Genomic DNA, 18,755 nt, shown 5'->3' with positions numbered 1-18,755 from the left:
GGCATCTGGGCAGGCTTTCCCAGAAAAAGCAGGAAGTGTATCTCAAGATTAATTCCTGGAAATAAAACTATAGGATCTGGGTAGATGATCGAAATTTCTTCTCCTCCAGAGCATAATGGTAAATTTGAAAGAGAAGCGATGTGAGAAATGAACGGACAGGACTCAGGTCGTTTAAATGATGAGTGATGTTTAGCCGACTAGATGTCATTTAGATTATGCCGTCAGCAGACTGCAGTCCATGGGCCAGGTGTGGCCTGCTGCTGTGTTTTTGAAAAAGTTTAATTGAGATGTAGCCATACCCATGTAGTCATATATTTGCCACAGACACTTGTGTAGATGGCAAAGCCTGATGTATTTATTGTCTGTCCCTTGACAGAAGAAGTTTGGTGGCTTGTGATTCAGACAGCATGTGGGATTCCTAGGGCTGCCGGAACAAATTACGACAGACTTGGTGGCTTCAAGCAACAGGAATGTGTCCTCTCAGGTTCGGGAGGCCAAAATCTGAAGTCTCGGTGCTGGCGAGGCTGTGCCTCGTCCAAAGGCTCCAGAGCCACCAGTCCCCAACCCCCCCGGCCCCGCCCCCCGTCCTGTTTCCAGCTCTGGGAGCTCCTGGCGTCCCTCAGGTTTTGGTCGCACAATTCCAGTTGCCGCCTTCCAGACCTCCCTGTGCCTCTCTGTGTGTCTCTGTTTTCTCCTTTTCTGTCTCTTCTAAGGACACTCATCCTTACATTTAGAGTCCTCCCTGCTCTAGGACAGTCTTCTCTTGAGACCATTTTCCTACTTACACATGTAAAGATACAGTCACCTTCTGAGGTTGCAGGGGGACGTGTCTTCTGTTGGAGCCGTGATTGAACCCACTGCACGTGGTGTTGGAGAGCTGAGCTTTGGCTTCTTGGACCATGTGCTGCGTTAAGAAAAGCCAGTTCCTGGCAAGTTTCCCTGGGAAACCTATGAGGCAGATACTCTGAAGTAGACTTGTTGACCTGATGGAAAGGATGTTAAACTAACTTTTCAAGGACAGGACACACAGGCGCAGTTGCAGTCACAGCACACGGCCTCTGTGATGCAGACAGAAGCAGCTGGGCGGAGGTGGTCCTGGAATATTCACAGAAGTGCTAAAACATTCCTGGGAAACCACGAGCATCGTCTGCTGTTAAACATCGCCATCCGTCTCCTCAACTGCCACCCCCTAGGAAACAGCAGACTGAATCTGGAAATGTATTGAGAGGTGGTTGGAACCAAAATAAGAACCAGCGTTTTGAGAGATTAGACTAGATTATGACAATGGGAAGTGTGTACATGATTTAAAATAAGTAAGTTTCATACATAAGTGAGTGAATAGAACCATTAGTTGGAGGCTTGACTCTGGTTGGAGAGCCTCTGTATTGTCAAGAGAGCATATAGACTGTTGGCCTGGGCAGGTGAGGCCAGTGATGTCTCCTTTACCTTCTGAACACATTCATGAGCCATGGTCGTGATGGTGGATTTCTGTCCCTGCAGCCCTTGGAAGCCTCAGTCAGCGTGTTTGGGTCTGTTTGGAAATGTTTCAGCAGTGACACCTGCCTATAGTGAAGAATCAAGTGTAGGCAGGGTATTCTAGTGAGAGAGGTGGAGCTGCAGAGAAAACTCCCTTTGCTCTGTGATCTCAGGGACCCCTGCCTATTGCCTGCATCCTCACCTGTGCACCTGAAAATGAAGCCCCTGGTGTAGACTTGATGGAGATAATCACAGAATTAAGCAGAACCAAGCAACGATGGTTAGAAGTGGATCCAAATTAGGGTTCTCCAAGAATAAGCAATACAAGCCAGCCTACTATGTAGGTGTGTCTTGGTCTCACCATATGTGGGTACAGAGGAGGAACACTCAGCCCGTTCCGGGCTCTCAGGCAGTTTCCTGAAGGATGAGACTAGATGAAGCTCATATTTTCTTTCTAATGGGATTCTGTTAGTCTGTGACTCTGGATCTTGAATACCAAACTGAGAAGTTAGGAAGCAGTAGGAATGGGAGTTCTCTTCTCTTCTTCCTTTAACAAGATATTTTATGTGTTAAGTACCGCCCATGGTGAATTGTATGCTTTAGAGAAGAATTCAAACCCACTACAATGACTTTAACTTTTAATGTTTCAATTGGCACCTAGAGTATACATAAGGAAACAGAATGAGATAAGGTTTAAAGCACATAGGTTAATCATAGTTTACACAAGCTAACAATTTAACACTCCAAGGTTCAAAAATATACTAGGTTTTAGTAGATACATAAAATACATGCTAAATGTGTGTGCTAATTTATTTCTATAAAATTTTTTTTCTCACTGGCTTATTTGGATAAATGCTCCCCCCAAATATTAAAAGCTTGAGAATATAGTTTCATACATGTTTAAAAGACAGTTCACATAGTAATAGTGTCAAACATTAGCTATAGGTTAGGAATGAAAGTGGTTCAGACTCTTGGTTCATATTTGTTTGAGGAACTAAAATTCTGATTTTGTAAAAGTAATTTCATATTTGTAGTACAAAATGATACGTGAGTAGCAGCCACCTGCTAAAACATTTAAGAAACAAAGGTGAAAATATGAAACATAGAAAATTAAGACAACTTAATGCTAAATGCTTTGTCTGATCACTAATAACAGTAACAGGGTAAAGAAAAAAGGTACCCAGGGTTTCTCTTCCAACATTGCTGCAGAGACTGCCTGTGGTAGGGAACCCCCCTGGGCCTCTGGTCTCAAATGCAGAGAGCATCTTCCTTCCCTTTTCTGTCCTGCCCCCTCTTGGTAACCACAGAAAGTAACTGGGGAGGAGGGGGAGGAGGAGGAGACATGGATGCTGACCTGTTCCTCTGGGTAGCGTGGTCATTCTGAGATATGTTGGAGGTGGATGCAAGGAAGGATTGGAGCAGCAGATGGACTGAGAGATGTAGTTTGTACGTGCTGCTGTCAGTCGAGAGCACAGTGCTGGAGAACAAGGAGGCTGGGGGTGGTCCATTTGCCTTGGGAGCAGCCAGTGTCCTGATTGGTGATGTGCTGAGCCCTGGATGCCTCAGACTATCTGCGTGCTTTCAACTGTAGACATGTGACAGGCACACCCCTTTCACACAGAGTGGGGTCCAGGGAAGCCAGTCTGTCTCTCTCCCTCTCAACAGTTTTATCAAGGGGTAATTGACACAGAATAATCTGCACATATGTGAAGTGTACGTTTGCTAGGTTTTGCTGTGTGCGCCCATGAAGCCATCGCCACAGGCAAGAAGGCAAACGTGTTCATCATCCCCAAAGTTTCCTCCTGCCCCCTGATGGTTTTTTACATCTAGACATTTGATTTGGTGGTTCTCTCCATTCTTTAGTTTTTTGAACACATAGAATGCAATCATAAGCACTGTTTCATTGTGCTTATCTGCTCATTCTTGCCTCTCTGTCATCTCTGGGTCACTTTGAGTTGATTGCTTTTTCTCCTTGAGATGGTTCCTAGTATCTTGCTTCTTTGCATACTTGATTTAATATTGCGTGGCAGATATGGAGTGCTGGCTATTTTTATATCTTACGTATTTTTGAGCTTTCTTCTTTGGTTAAGTTACTCAGAAATACTTGGATCCTTTTCGGTCTCACTCTTTAGCTTTGGTAGGCAAGACCGGATCCTTCTGTGTGCGTTCTCGAATTCCCCGTGAATATGGAGTTTTCTACTTTGCAGGCAGGGATTGTTGTATGAGCTTCGGTATCCTTCCCTATTATGCTTTTCGGTAGCTCTTTCCTCAGGCTTATGTAGGTTCCTCATAAGCTTGTGCTGATCAAGGGACCCCTCCTGCATGTCTCTGGGGTTCTTCTGTGCAGCTCTCTTATCCAGCACTCTGCCTTGAGAACCCAGTCTCCCCAGACTCCTAGATCCAACACCTTCACGTGAGGGTCTGCCTGAACCTGCCCTCCCTGTGCTGCAGTCTGTGCAGTCTTCTCTAGGTAGTAAGTTGGGGTGCTGTAGGGCTCACCTTGTGTATTTCCTGCTTCTCGGATCTCACTGCCCTTTGGTGCCTGCTGTCCATGGTCTTCAAGACCTTTCCATATATTGTCTGATTTTTTAGTTGTCAGTCTGTCTCCTGATGCTCCATAGTACCCTGAACACAAGTTTCATAAGACACTTATCGTGAGATGGGAAGAGAGGTATGGAATTAGGGAACCATATCTTCGATGCTTGAGAAAGAGCATCTCTGAACAGCATTCAAAATCACGTCTCACATGGATGATTAGCATTTGTAATAAAGTAGAAGAAACCATGGCACTTCTTAAAAAGGACTGGAAAGTATTGAGGAGAGAACAAATTTGGATAAATAGGCAACAGAATTACTGAAAAGGGTGATAGATGAGAAAAAAAAAGACAGTGCTAGGAAACTGAAAATGCAGTGGTGGAGTGAAATCCATAGTGCATGTGGAAGTGAACTTAGATGATGCTGCAGGATGGCCAAAGAATGTGGTGGGAATGCTTGATTCTCAAAGGCCCCAATTACTGCATTTTTTGCATATATAATTTCTTAAATACAATCAGAAGGTAAACAGCACCCTGGAAAAATATGTGTAGTACAGAACAAAGGGTTGATAGGGATGTTAACAGAAAAAGAGTTCTTTAGCGGAAGCAGTGGACTTCCCAGGTGGTGCTTGTGGTAAAGAACCCACCTGCCAGTGCAGGAGATGTAAGAGATGAGGGTTTGATCCTGGGTCGGGAAAATCACCTGGAGGAGGGCATGGCAGTCCACTCCAGTATTCTTGCCTGCAGAATCCCATGGACAGAGGACCCTGGAGGGCTACAATCCATGGGGTTGCAAAGAGTTGGACACTGCCGAAGTGACTTAGTACAGCAGAGCAGAAGCAGCAACAAGAAAACAAACACCAGTGTGAGAGAGCTTTGGTTAAGGAGATGTTATCTCAGGTGGTTAACCAAAGAAACAGTTATTTACTGAATAGTTAAGAACATCCGACTCTAAGAGTAATAGATCAAAATGCCTCTTAAGAGTGATCTAGTCACTGTTGAGGTTGGCCTGAGAGAAAAGGCGCTGTGGGCCCGGCCCAGGGGGTTCTTGCCCTGGTCCTGCTCGGTCAGCACAGACAGACTCCCCAGGCAGTGAGATGCAGCCACGTGGCCCGTGTAGTTGCACTCATGTCAACAGTGCACTCAGCGACATCTGTAAAGCAGGAAGTGTGACAGGTCACTGTGTAATAGTACTGGAAAATGCGAAAGGTGTACATTGAATTGTTCATAGTGCTTTTCTCCCGTTATGATTGATTTCCTTTCTTAAATTTCTCTTCTGCCTGTGTAGCTGCAGGAGAGATTAGGATTGGGTAATCCGGTTGGAAGAAGGGGTTCAGGTGCTTGTCCTGCTGCTGAATTTGCACAGCAAAGCCCTGTATGTAATAGACGTGCCGGTGGTGGGGGGTGGGGCTAGAGCCATCCCAGGTCACTTTGGCTGTGCCGTTCTATGTCTTTAAAAAAACAAGCCCACCCTCCTGTGTACAAAGCCGCAGGCAGTTATTAAGACACATTAGATAGAAATAAAACTTTTCTCCGTGCCCAGGCTGATTATGTTCCAGAACATTATGTCACAGTTCTTTGACTTTTTAGGTATCAGTAGGATTTCAGACGGAGAAGGCAATGGGAACCCACTCCAGTACTCTTGCCTGGAAAACCCCATGGGCAGAGGAGCCCGGTAGGCTGCAGTCCATGGGGTCGCTACAAGTCGGACACGACTGAGCAACTTCACTTTCACTTTTCACTTTCATGCATTGGAGAAAGAAATGGCAACCCACTCCAGTGCTCTTGCCTGGAGAATCCCAGGGACGGAGGAGCCTGGTGGACTGCCGTCTATGGAGTCGCACAGAGTCGGACACGACTGAAGCGACTTAGCAGCAGCAGCAGGATTTCAGAAACTCATAGATTAGTCTGGGTCAAAGAAGGGACAGTAATTAAAATACAGTAGTGATGATTCGGTATTAATGGACAAGTTGCTCATTTCTGTCCCAAAGAACAATTATCAGAGAAAGTACTCAGCCATACAGATGGCCAATAGGCACTTGAAAAGATGCTCAATATCACTAATTACGAGAGAAACACAAATTATAATGATGTATCACCGACCTGTCAGAATGGCCATCATCAAAAAGTATGCAAGTAGTAAATGCTGGAGAGAGCATGGAGAAAAGAGAATTCTCGTACAATGTTAGTGGGAATGTAAATAAGTGTCACCACCGTGGAAAACAGTATGGTGATTCCTTAAAAAACTAAAAAAGCTACCATATCAGTCCCACTCCTGGGTATATATCTGGAGGAAAAAACCCTCTAATTTGAGAAGAAACATGCACCCCAAGGTTCATAGCAGCACTATTTATAATAACCAAGACATGGAACCAACCCAAGTGCCCATAAACAGATGCTTGGCTTACTCAGCCATGACAAAGAATAAATGACTGCGATTTGCAGAGCCATGAATGAATCTAGAGAGTATTATACTTGGTAAAGTAAGTCAGACAGAGAAGGGCAAATATACACATGTGTGGAATCTAAAGAAATAATACAAATGAATCTATTTACAAAATAGAAACAGAGTCACATAGAAAACAGATTTATGGTGCTGACTCCCCTCGCCTTGGGGATGGCATAACTGTAACATGTTTTTCTGTGATTTTCACAGCTCTTTTCCTGTCTAACTGAGAAAGTGGATCTCTGGGTAAAAATCACGTTTTCCTGTTCATCTTTTTCTTTCAGCAGCTTTATTGAGGTGGTATCACCCATACACCATACAACTCACCCATTTAAGCTGTATGATTCTATCGCTTTGAGTATATTGAGTTGTACATCATCTATCACCTTACTCAATTTGTGAATGTTTTCATTAGCCCAAGAAGATAACCCACATCCCTTATCTGTCAATCTGTTCACTTTCAAAAAGAAAAAAAGGAGCTTATCCAGAAGCCATAAAGCAGGTCTACAGTAAGCTGAACTGTTTGCAGAGATATTTATAATTATAAAATTTGATCTTTGTGGCAGTATTATAACTGTTGTTTTTGTGTGACTTTATGTAGCAATGAAATATTCATTTCATTTCTCAGGAATGCTAATGGTAAATGTTATGTGATACATTGTAATCATGAGTGATAGCCTTTGCTGTATTCTGTTGGCTGGAAACAAGCCACAGGTCCCCTCTATGTTCAAAGAGAGGTGCTTACATAGAGATGTGGATACTGGGAAAGTGGAGGTCACAGGCACCACCTTACAGCCTGTCTGCCATGACCCTCAGCAGTAGGCCAGTGCTATTTCACCAGTGATTAAACTGAGCCATAGAGATGTTCTTGTCGGTGGTCATAGAACAGTAGTCATTATATATGGAACTTCTTTATGTTAGAATATTTCCTGGCTTAATCTCTCTACCTACTTCAATGGAAAAGTAGGTAGAGACCCACTTGCTTAGATCTGATTCCATCTTAGGCAGTTCAAGCTTCACACCTGAATGGTCACTTATGCCACTGGTTTCTGGGCTTCCTGTGACTCAAGATGCTAGGTATATATAGTACTGGTGAAAGTGTTTTGTAAACTGAAAAGAACTTGTATGGATGAAAGCTGGTACTGTGACTTACTAAAGTTGTGGTTTGAGAATCTGGCATTTGGAATGCTGGTTTACTAAGTTTTTATTTAGACAAAGTGTATTAACTTTTTAACTATAACCTTGACTCAGATGTTATTAATACTGGTTTAAATGATTATTCTGGGAGAGTGATTTTAAAATTCTAAGTACACAAGAAGCTTAAAAGTAACTATAAAAAACAGTCATGCTAATCTGAGAAAACTTCCTAAAGTTTGGAAGAAGAGATAGATAACCAATCATGTTCTTGCTTGTATCACGAGATCAAGTTTTAAAAGTTTCTGATCATTTACTATGAAATGGAAAAACTAGGTAATATTCAATGGAGTCTTTTTCTTTATGTCTGCTGCACTCTTTGGTTTGATACAGTTCATTCCTACACATGGGTGTGTGTGCAAGAGAGAAACCAAAAAACATGATTGATGTAACATTTTTCATTGGATTTGGTTTTTTACGAAGTATGGTTAGAAGTTAATATTTGATCTCCAGCTCACATTTTGGAGGTGCTTTTTTTATTTAATGAAAATCTGTAACAAGTGAGTTCTTTTGTCCATGAAGCTTTTTTTCCCCCATCCATTGCTCTCTCTGCTCATCAAGGACTGAGAGGCTCACGTGGCAGTGCTCCTCTTGGAGCCAGCTGGCTAGCTGTTCACCTGTTCTCCCTCCACAGCATGGCGTTAACAGGAGCAGGGCAGTACCCTGAGGTGCTAGTCCCAAACTTTGCTGGCATCACCTGGGTGTCTTAAAATACCCTGTTTTCTGACCTCTGTGCCCACATATTCTGATTTGATAGCCATATGATGATGCCTGGCGTTGGGAGCTAATACATATCCCCAGGTGCTTCTGATGGATGGTAAGAGTTTGTGAATATCTAGCTGTATTGTTGGGTCAAGCAGGATAAGAGATTTTTGAAAATAAGGTTCATAGCACCTGGGATTCTGCATTTGATAATGCAGTTTTGCAAAGTCTGGAAAAGATCTTGTATTTGGAAATGAAACTGGTGTGCAGTAGGAATTTCTTCCACAAATGGAAGTTTGGCTTTATGAGTCCCATTAAATCTGTGTTTGTCAACTCCCTAAGTTTAGGCCTTTCTTAACTCGGTGTGTGAAAAACCAAAATGGCACAAGCAAATGAACAAACAAATTCCCAGAAACTCAGACTGTTTTAGTAACTAATGAGGAAAGAAATTTTCCCACGCATTAATCAGTGCTAGCTAAAAAAGAAAAAATAAAGTCAAAACCTATTTAAAATGTGGAAAAATTGCTTCCTAATATCTTAACAGAGAGAGACTGAGAACACACAGCATTGAGTCGTCAGGAAAACTGAAGATCTCCCCTGAGCAGCACTGGGATTTCACTGCAGAGGACTTGAAAGACCTCGGAGAGATTGGACGAGGAGCTTACGGTTCTGTCAACAAAATGGTCCACAAACCCAGTGGGCAAATAATGGCAGTTAAAGTAGGTGATGCCCGCGGTTGTTCTGGGTACTTTAACCCGTGAGGCGTGGTGTCTGGGTGTGGCGGTGCCACTGCTCTGCCCCTGCTGTCGTGGTTACCCGTGGGGCCACACAACTCTTCCCCCCGGTTCTTCTGCGGGCGGTGTTCTTAACTGCTGGCATGTTTTCTCCCCTCTGGAAACATGAATTGTGACCTGTGCATGTTCCCTGCACCCCTGGCATGATGCATTAACGTGTTTTGAACTCCAGGCCCTTCCGCTGCCAAGGTGAGTTCCGGTTGGGCGGCCGCACCCCGGGGACCTGGGCGGTGCTGCGGGGCGCCAGGCGGGAGCCGGACGAGGAGGCTGCGCTCTGGGTTGGGCGGGGTGCGGGGCTAGGGCTAACAGCAGGCTCACTGACGGTTTCCCGGAAACCACGCACATGCTGTTGCCACTAACCTCAACCTTACTCGGTCCTGACCGGCTCGGCTGCTCTGTGTATATTTCATCTCCACTTGATAGGGCCCCGCACGCAGGGTGTGCTGACACGTGTGCTCTGCGACGGTGCTGTCGCCTCTGTCAGTACCGTGACTGTCGTGAGGGCCACGCGTGCAGCTTGGCCCGAACACGGTACCTGGCAGGCTGACGTTGGCACCTGGGAGGAGCCGAGAGTTTCCACCCAACTCCACATTCAGTGTCGTCGTTCATCTGTTCATTCAGATGTTTAACTGAATGTTCCCTCTCTGTAAGATATTTCAGGAAAATTGATGATGGCTGGGGGCAATTTTAAATGAAAAAGGGAAACATGAGATAAGGCCACACTCTCATCAAACTTAAAATTCTCGCGGGAACAAATACCTTCCCAGTTTGTAAGAATTGAGAATGGATTTGCAGACAGACTAAGCGAATCATCTTCCTGTTAGCCCCCAATTTGAAAGGTTATCAAAATGACTTGATGAGAGGAGTTGCCTGTTTCCTGCTTGACTTTTGGGAGTGGATTTGTGTCACATTAATGTAAAAACACTTCCTGTATTGAAGTTTATTGTGAGTGAAGTGTTACTCTTTTAGCCTCCTTCACTGTTGAGCAGTTTTCTTTGCTGGGTTGTGTAAAACTGATGAAAAATTGATGGTAGGACGAAATTGTAGGATTCTCTCTGTGGAGCCTAACCTGTTTTTGGCCATATTTCTTTTACAATGTGGTGAGAACTATAGACTTTTTCTTGGGAAGATGCTTACATATACAACATATTGCATGTAACCACAGACCTCTCAACATGCACAGGCTGGAACCTCTGCTTTGGGTTATCTGTTGAGTGAAAATGTTGTTTTCCTTGGAATGTAAAATAACTTCTCTTTATGCTGTGCACTGTAGTGTGAGTGGAAAGAAGTCATTTTATTTAGACTGCTCTGCACAAGCTTTGCATTGTCCTTATGTACTGTCTGTGCATGACACTCACTTTTACGTGGCAGAGGTTGAAGGAGAAACTGTCCTATAAACTAAAGTTCTAGACTTTTCTCCCAGATGCCAGGGAAGGTACTTTTAATAATTATGTCCTGCTTTTTTCAGTCTGTGCTTCACTCTGTTGATTAGCAGCATAATCTGTTTCGGTAATATGGACAGACTGTAGCCAGGGTTAATAAGTTTTAAAGGTAAACAAAGAAGTTCCTTCATTTTGATGTTGAAGATTTTGATTTTAATTTGCTGACATTTGCAGCTCTATAATGCTTACTCAAGTTTTGAAAGAATTTAAGAGAGAAACTGGGAAACTGTCTGCCTTCCGTCATCTGACTGAGAAACGCTTCTCAGGTGGTCTCAGGACCTGCAGACGGATGCCTGTCACATCTGCACTCAGCAAGTGATACAGTCTCTTTATGATGTTGAATTCTTGAGCAAGTATGATAATTTAGCATGGGGGCTGCTGGGAGGGCAATTTAAAAAGAAGGAAAAAATGAGACATGGCCATGCTCTCGTTGAACTGGATAATGTGACATTCCATTCAGGATATTGATCGGGTGTAACGATTGGAATCCGTGAATTCGAATAATGATGGAAGAGTAAGTGTTTGTGCATTCATGTAATTAAAAATTGGCACCCGTTTGATGACTGATACATGCCATAATTGCACATTTTAAAATGTATTGTTGTTGGTCTCTTTGAAAATACTTAGCTTTTCCTCATACCCGAGAGAGTCTGTTTGCTCTTCATTTCGTCTCACAGACCAGATCGACAAGTACAGATACACAGAGGCATTGTGTGATTAAGGATTTAGGTGTGACTTTTCACATGGACGGCTGTATTCCTGATCAAGCGCTGGGTTTAGCTCTGAGATATGGAGATTTAAAGGAACTGTGAGATAGCGGTTCACACTCTTGAGAGTCCTCCTTGATGTCAGGGAAATGAGATGGCCACTTGAAGTAACTCCACACTGTCGTCTGATGCACTTTGGGAATGTGTTGCCACAGGGTCTTTTGGAGGTCAGGAAGGATGTCCTCTGACACTGGCCCTTCGGGCTTGGATCAGCATCCTCTGCGATATCATTTCATGCCCCAGTTTGCATGATGGTGGAATAACCACTGGACGAACACATGAGACACGCAGTCACCATCCCCTGGGAGGGAAGTAGGTGTCTGCTTAGCTCTGTGGCAGGGCTGATTGTCATGGGGAAGGAGCCCACGGTTCGGACCAAGCAACTGAGGAAGCAGTCAGGGTTAGAGAAATTCAGATCTGGGAGAAACCCCTAGTGGAGTTAGTCCCAGATGATCAGAATCTGATCCAGGGAAATCCAGGGACACCAGAGGGAAGAATCAAGAAGAGCTGTCTGTGGCTAGAGTGGGGAGGGACAGCTAACTAGGATTGCCACCCAAGGGCCGGAGGAGCGACCTCATGCAGGCCTGGACCACTGCTGCCCTGTGGGTAGGTCCAGATTGACTTTTTGAAGTAGCCTGCCCAGTTCTTGTTTGTAGGGAGAGTAGGAAGGAATGAAAATGGAAGGGAGAGGGAATAAAAGAGAGTGAAGATGGAAGGCAGTGGGGTTAACCTAACAGGGGAGTCAGGTTCTCATCTCAGGGGAGAATGGACCTGATCTGACCGTTGGGTGGGGTAGGAAGGTGTAAGGATTGTCATTGTTAAGATGAGCTTTGAGTCTTTTAATTGAGAAGTTATCTGGGTTGATCGGGAAAACAGACCGGCCCTTTGAAATTTGCTGCGTAGGCCACACTGAGTTAGTGATGTGATCGTACATACGTTGAAGGGTTTCAGGTGTTTTCCATTTCTTGGTGATGTGCCTGACTTGTTCCTTCTGCCCTCAGTGTTTTTCTCTACTCTTCCAGCTTTCCTGTGCATTGGTTTAATTGTTCCTGATCCTGAGCTGGTAACCTGATCTTGATTCCTGCATTCTTGCCTCTCCTTGGTATTTGGATCTTGACGCCAGTGTCCCTCACCTAGAATTGAGACCTAGGTTAACCTGATGGCTGCTGGGAAGGGCCAGAGCCTCCACGAGCGCTGTCAGCCCTGCCCTCCCTGGGCCACGTGATCTGCTCACTTGCGGGCCTCCTGTGTGGATGGGCTGCTGTGGGAGGAGGTGGGGGTCTGCAGAGCAGGGCTGGGTTTCATTTCCCTGCCACCTCGGGTAGTTTTGTTGATTCTCAAGGGCCCACAGTGCTAGTATTTGATTATCCAGATCACCTGTGGGATGCAGAAGCCATGGCTATCTTTTTTTGAATTGAGACTGCATTCCAGTGTCTTAAGCTCTCATTTGGCTAGATCAGGGGGCTTATTAGGAAGACCAAATGAATAGCCCCATATGATTTCATGTTGCTAATGTTGCTTGAGTGTTGTGAATGAAACATGTCAGTGGAGCACTTCCTGGGAGGGCGGATCCCAAGGAATGGCAGGGCTGTGTGCCCCGCCCCCACCCCGGAGTCCCTGGTGCTGTGGGGCTCCAGCTCCTCGTGCGCATGGCTTCTTGTGCTGTTGCTCCTGATGTTTTGCTGACTGTGGGTTCTTTCTGTTGACAGCACTGTATGTAAACCCCAGCAAATACAGTAGACAGCATTAGTGCTCTTGTGGGTGTCGCGATGGAGCAGAGTGGTGCTGTGTTCGTGCTCTTCTGGTTGGTGTGTGTTGTGATGCCTGTCCGTATCAGAAGCCCCTGGGGCGACAGCTCTGAGGAACCTGTGGTGTTCAAGTGGTATGGTTTGGAAACGGTCGCTCTAGGTGAATCTAATCAGCCATTCAGTGTTTCTGAGGACTCTGGATACCTAGTTTCTGAAAGCCTTTGTCTTCACTTGACTGACCCGACTGAATTGTGATGTAGGACTGTATCTCAGCTTGTGTATAATAGTTATTTGGAGAAGCGCCTGTCTCACCACACCTGTCTCTTAAGTGAGAGAGATGTTTGATACACCTCTGCACATTTTCTGCCATTCTTTGTTGTCTGACAACCATGCCTCTGAAACTATCAGATTTCTCTCTTGTCTCACGGTATTGTCATGTCTCCCAAAGTGGTGATCTGTCATTTATGATCTTCAGGCCCTTACATGCTTCAGTGCTGAGGTTAACAGTGTGCTCTTTACATGTGAGCGATGTCATTAGTGAAGGGGAAGATGATACCACACTTGTCAAGGCATATCAAGCTTGTCCTCAGCGCAGCTCGTCCCATGAGGTGGTAACACATGTTTTTGGAACTGATCTCACAAGTTGTTTGATGATGCACAGCAGAAATACGTAGAAGGAATTCAGTATCCTCAGTGAGAAGAAGGGAAGGTCCTGCTGTTAATTTGATCAAGATACATTTGAAAGTTCATTAAGTAGATTCTAAGGACTTGGTTGGGCTTCCCAGGTGGCGCTAGTGGTAAAGAACCCACTTGGTAATGCAGGAGATGTCAGACGCCTGTTCAGTTCCTAGATGGGGAAGGACTTGGATGGTTTTGCAATTAAGAATTAGTATTCTTTCTTCCTGCCTTAGTAAAAGCATGTGTTTTCATAATTTAAAACAAATGGTTTAACACACACAGTTTATTCTTTGACATTAAAGGCAGTTTTGCATTTGTGATTAGCATTACAAATACTTTTTTTTTTCCTTTTTTTAATGGTTTGTTTTGACTAATGTTGCCATCTGCTTTGACCTTATTAGTGACAGTATTGTGAGGTATCAGGGACATTGTTGTGTGTGATCTGTTTAGAAGAGTCTAGCAGCGAAGGCTGAGATTATTGCTGCCTCTGTGGGGCAGAGAATCTTTGTTTTGAAATGAGGAAACTGAGAATGCCTAGGATTTCCTGCAGCTCGAAGGGGGCAGCCCACTGATGCTCTGCAGTGGTTTCTGGGGTTTCTGCCTTTGCATCTGAAGTGAATTCTAGATGTTGCTGCTGGGAAAGCAGCATATTTCTCTGTAAGGATCCAATGTTTGTAAGAATCCAGGGGGCCTTGGGGATCTGAATGTGATCCTTGCTCCCCTAGCCCCCACCTCACTAACTGAGGTTGATCTGAAGTCAGCCACTGAGTGGCAGGGGAGTCTCCTTTGTGCTTTATTCTTAGATACTAACCTTAGGAAGAGTGTTTGGCAGGAACAAGGTTGCCTGTCTGGCATAGAAGTGTTGGTGTTTGTGGGAAGTGGACACTTTGAAAATACGTTTATTACAATTACATTGATTAAGAAATCCTTATCCTCTTCATTGTTTGATTTTAAATGAAATGCTGTCAAACCGTCACTCTATCCCTCTTTAGTTTCTGTGGAGAGGAGTCTGCCCGAGATCCCATGCCTCGTGGCCGTGTGGGGTCTCAGTTCCCCGACCAGGCATTGAACCTGCACACCCTGCAGTGGAAGCAGGGTGTCGTAACCACTGGACCACCAGGGAAGTCGCACCTTGTCCAACTTTAAGTTTTTGATATCAATAAATGAAAATTTCTTGTAACTTGAGGCATTTATCAGCACATTTGATTTCTAAACATTCAGATTATAAGAGAAGTTAGGTAGTATAATTGGCTTCACCTTTGCTTGCATTTCCAGTGTCCTCGTTAAGGACAGCTTTATAAGGGGAGGGAAGTTTGTTCTCCCTGACATGCTCCACTTACTTATTTCAAATGGGAGAAATCTTTTCCGTACACATTGCTTTGATGTTCATTTAGAAAAACTTTCCTGGTAGGGACTTTTATTACTAATTATTCTGTCACATAACTCGTTGATTGTTTAAGTGTTCTCCAATGTGAATCACTTACTGAATTATGAACTAAAATCATTAATTTGAATCTACTGCTGTTGTAGGAGATGTATGCTTATAATTAATCCCCTCTTTGAGTCCTTTAGGCCTTTTGAATTAGTTTATTTTATTAATTGCTACATATAACAAATGTTGCAGTGCGACCCTAAAGCTTTAGTATAACTGAGAGCTAGCTGCTCTTGGTCAGTTTCAAACAATTGGGATGTAATACCAGTCGCTCTCCTTGCTCTGCCTGTCACTTGGATGAGATGTTCAGAAAGTGTGCAGAGGTGATGACAAGTGTCCAGGAGCAGAATCTGTTTCATGTTTGAGCAGCAGACCCTCCAGCAGCCACAGGTTCTCTTCTGCGCTGGCAGTAGTACTCAAGAATATTTTACAGATGAATAGGTTTTCCTCCCATGCTCACGATCTCAAACTACAGCTGTGCCAGGAGCTCTGTCTCCAGTTTGGTTAGTAATAATCTTGTGTATCAGCCAGATACTGGGGCTTCAGTTAGGCCTGCAGTTCATGTAGTAACATGTATCCTTTCTGCAACAGCAGCAACGTTTTTAGAAATTGGTCCTCAAGAGCCAAATGTTGATGATAACTACTAAGGTTTATTGTAAATTTAGAAAGCCATCTAACCAGTGTACGGAAAGAAAAAACAAACTAGCAAGGAGGGCATCTTTTAAAACAGTATTTTGTAATTGTGTGTATTAGTATATTGACACTTGTAAATATAGAAAAGAAGAAAAAAATAGTGAAAGTGAAAAAAAAAATCTTTAAATCTATTAATAGTGACAGTTCTTTAGTAGATCAAAATCTGTCCCAACCAGAGGGTCGTTTGCTTTTTCTTTCCTATTTGTTTCTAATTATTAGTTCTTTGTCCTTTAAATTTAGAAACATAGGATTGTTAAATGTTTTTAAAAAGAATTACCTTCCCAAATTAGTATTTTCACAGCTACACTTTTAAAGTAAATGTGAAGTGTTAGTTGCTCAGTCGTGTCCCGACTCTTTGCGACCGCATGGACTGTAGCCTGCCAGGCTCCTTTGTCCATGGGATTTTCCAGACAAGAATACTGGAGTGGTTGCTCTTTCCTTCTGCAGGGGGTCTTCCCAATCCAGGGATCGAACCCTGGTCTCCTGCAATGCAGGAGACCACCTGAGCTACCAGGAAAGTCACACTTTTAAAAGTTATATTTTTAAAACAGGAGTTAATGTAATTTAAATGTTTATAAAAATTATCAGTGTTTTGAACAAATATAAATTACATTTCTGGACTAATTTGACTTTTTAAAAATATCTCTTTTTAGCAGACATTATGCCAGTGTTAATATAAAAGCAAGATTATTCTCCAAACTATAAAAATACACAAATGGTGGGGGGGGGGTCAGTTCTTAATTTTAAAAGTACCAGTGTTACTTGTTTTTATTTTTCATTCTTCCTCTTTTTTTCTTATTTATCTGGGCAGGACATTCAGTGTGAGAGTTTAAAATCAGTATATACAAGATGAATTTTAATTCCTAAATTTTATTTGGTATGAGGTACTGTAGCTAGCAAGCAGGCTATAGATTTTAAGTTATAAAATCAAATTTGTTTGTATTTGGAATATATGGAGTTCCTCATTTAGTGTGGAAGAATAAAAAGGAGAGACTGACTTCTTTTCCTTATATACCTGCTTATTGTCTCGTCATGTGAAATACATCTTGTATACTCTGAGCCTCTGGCTTCTCTTCTGTAAAATGCACTCAAGAATTATAATTGACTGCCTTCATCCCTTTCAAGAACATTGAGGACACGTGCCTTGAAGTCTTTGGAAGACTAAATGCCACCTTGTGTATTTTTGTATACTAACTTGCCGTGTAAGTATGTGCTGTGTATTGTAAGTGGGGCGGTGTGACACTGTAAACTTTTTTATGAGAACAGCAGCTGTTTACATGCCTCCACATGAACCTGTAACTTTGTTACTGTTTCATACTTTCTGAACCTGTTTCTTTGCTGTGCATAGTGGGAACTGTCCTCTGAATATCTCCATGTTCAGCGCAGATCCTGGGTGGGCGACGGGAGGTGGGGTCCTGGTCTTCTGTGGCTGTCTGCTGGTGTTGTGCAGAGATGTTACTGAGGGAGTCGTGGGGATGTGTCCCCCACGTCTGCACTGTAGGGATGGAGAGGGACTTGTCACCTGGGGAGCAGACAGACAGCCTTCTGCTTCCTCACTGTCAGGTTCGCGTCCACATGTTTATGTGCCCTGCAGTCTGAGTCATGGGTTGGAGGGTCAGGTAGAACTTTGTTTCTAACATACAGAAAGTGTGGTAAAGGGGAGATGCCAGTATAGGGTTTGGGAGACTCGGGTTGTAGTCTGGGGGCTGGTTCTCACTTTTACCTGTTCTGGGCTGTTTTCCACGTGTAAAGAAGGAGGTGGCTGGGCATAAGGACGCAGGGGGAGTGAAGGGGGCCATTCTTGCACTGAAAGCCCTGCTTGCCTACCGTTTTGAAATGGTGACTAACAGCATGTAGAGTCCTCAGAACTCCTGAGGACTGTTTTGGTGAACTGGCTCAAGGCTGGCTCCTCAGGACTTTCTTTGTATTTGCATGTGGGGCTGGTTTTCAGTGCCCCACAACTTGATTGCATTCCTGCCAGCGTGATCAGTAAGCACTTGTGGTTAAAAGCCTGGGTCCCTCAAAGCATTCCTAAGGGCCGTACTGTGCAGGTTTTTTTTTTTTAAGTGCTCTTGTGTTTTTCAGTGATAAATTGTTCTTATAAAGTATAAGGAAGATTATAATTTTTATTTGTGGTTCATTAGTATTTGTGAAGCTTGCTTGGAAATTTTCAATCTTGTGGAAGTGGCTTTTCTCTAGTTGGAAAGTCATTTTGTGTTTTTGTGATGTCTTTTGTCCTTCTTTTTCAGAGAATCCGGTCGACAGTGGATGAAAAAGAGCAGAAGCAGCTCCTCATGGATTTGGATGTAGTGATGCGGAGCAGTGACTGCCCGTACATTGTTCAGTTCTATGGCGCGCTCTTCCGAGAGGTAGGGGCAGGCCTTGTGGTCTTAGCTGGCCAGTGGACAGCTACTTGGAATAAGTAAGAGAATGGCATCATTTGACTCTCATCTTCAGTTAAATGCCTTACGTTAGTAATATGTTGATTTCTCAACATTTTAGTATATCACCGTGGTAATTTACTCTTAATTTCTGCTGCTCATGATTGGGGGTGAATTTGTCATTTGTGAATGCCGTATTTCCTTCTTCATTTATAAATATTTTCTGTTTTTTAAGAACCTGGCACATCAGCTGGCTTCTAAATATGTTACTGTTTCTAGATCTATCTCTTGTGTCCTTGAGCTCCCTCAGTACCCCCCAGTCCCCTTTTTAAACCTTTATTCATTTCCATCATCTGCCTTTAATACAAGCATTTATTCGTGTCCACCCACAATCCTGAGTAAAATCCATCAGACAGGGAAATTAACAGCTAGGGTAGAAATCCTTTCATTTTATTCCGTTTTCTAGAT

The 18,755-nt window shown here is 43.6% G+C and overlaps 1 protein-coding gene across 2 annotated transcripts in view; it reads left to right on the top strand.

Annotated features, from left to right (window-relative positions):
• The window catches only part of MAP2K4 (mitogen-activated protein kinase kinase 4), a 78,134-nt gene that overhangs the window by 38,936 nt on the left and 20,443 nt on the right, over positions 1–18,755 (top strand). For both annotated transcript variants that reach the window (XM_040243329.1, XM_040243330.1), the window contains 2 exons: positions 8,897–9,071; positions 18,156–18,275. In XM_040243329.1, the coding sequence (XP_040099263.1) occupies positions 8,897–9,071; positions 18,156–18,275 (295 nt within the window). The remainder of the gene's footprint in view (positions 1–8,896; positions 9,072–18,155; positions 18,276–18,755) is intronic.

Source organism: Oryx dammah, unplaced genomic scaffold (assembly GCF_014754425.2).
Source record: "Oryx dammah isolate SB20612 unplaced genomic scaffold, SCBI_Odam_1.1 HiC_scaffold_8, whole genome shotgun sequence".
NCBI classification, from domain to species: domain Eukaryota; kingdom Metazoa; phylum Chordata; class Mammalia; order Artiodactyla; family Bovidae; genus Oryx; species Oryx dammah.
Note: the sequence above shows the minus strand (reverse complement) of the source record. Positions and strands in the feature narration are given on the sequence as shown.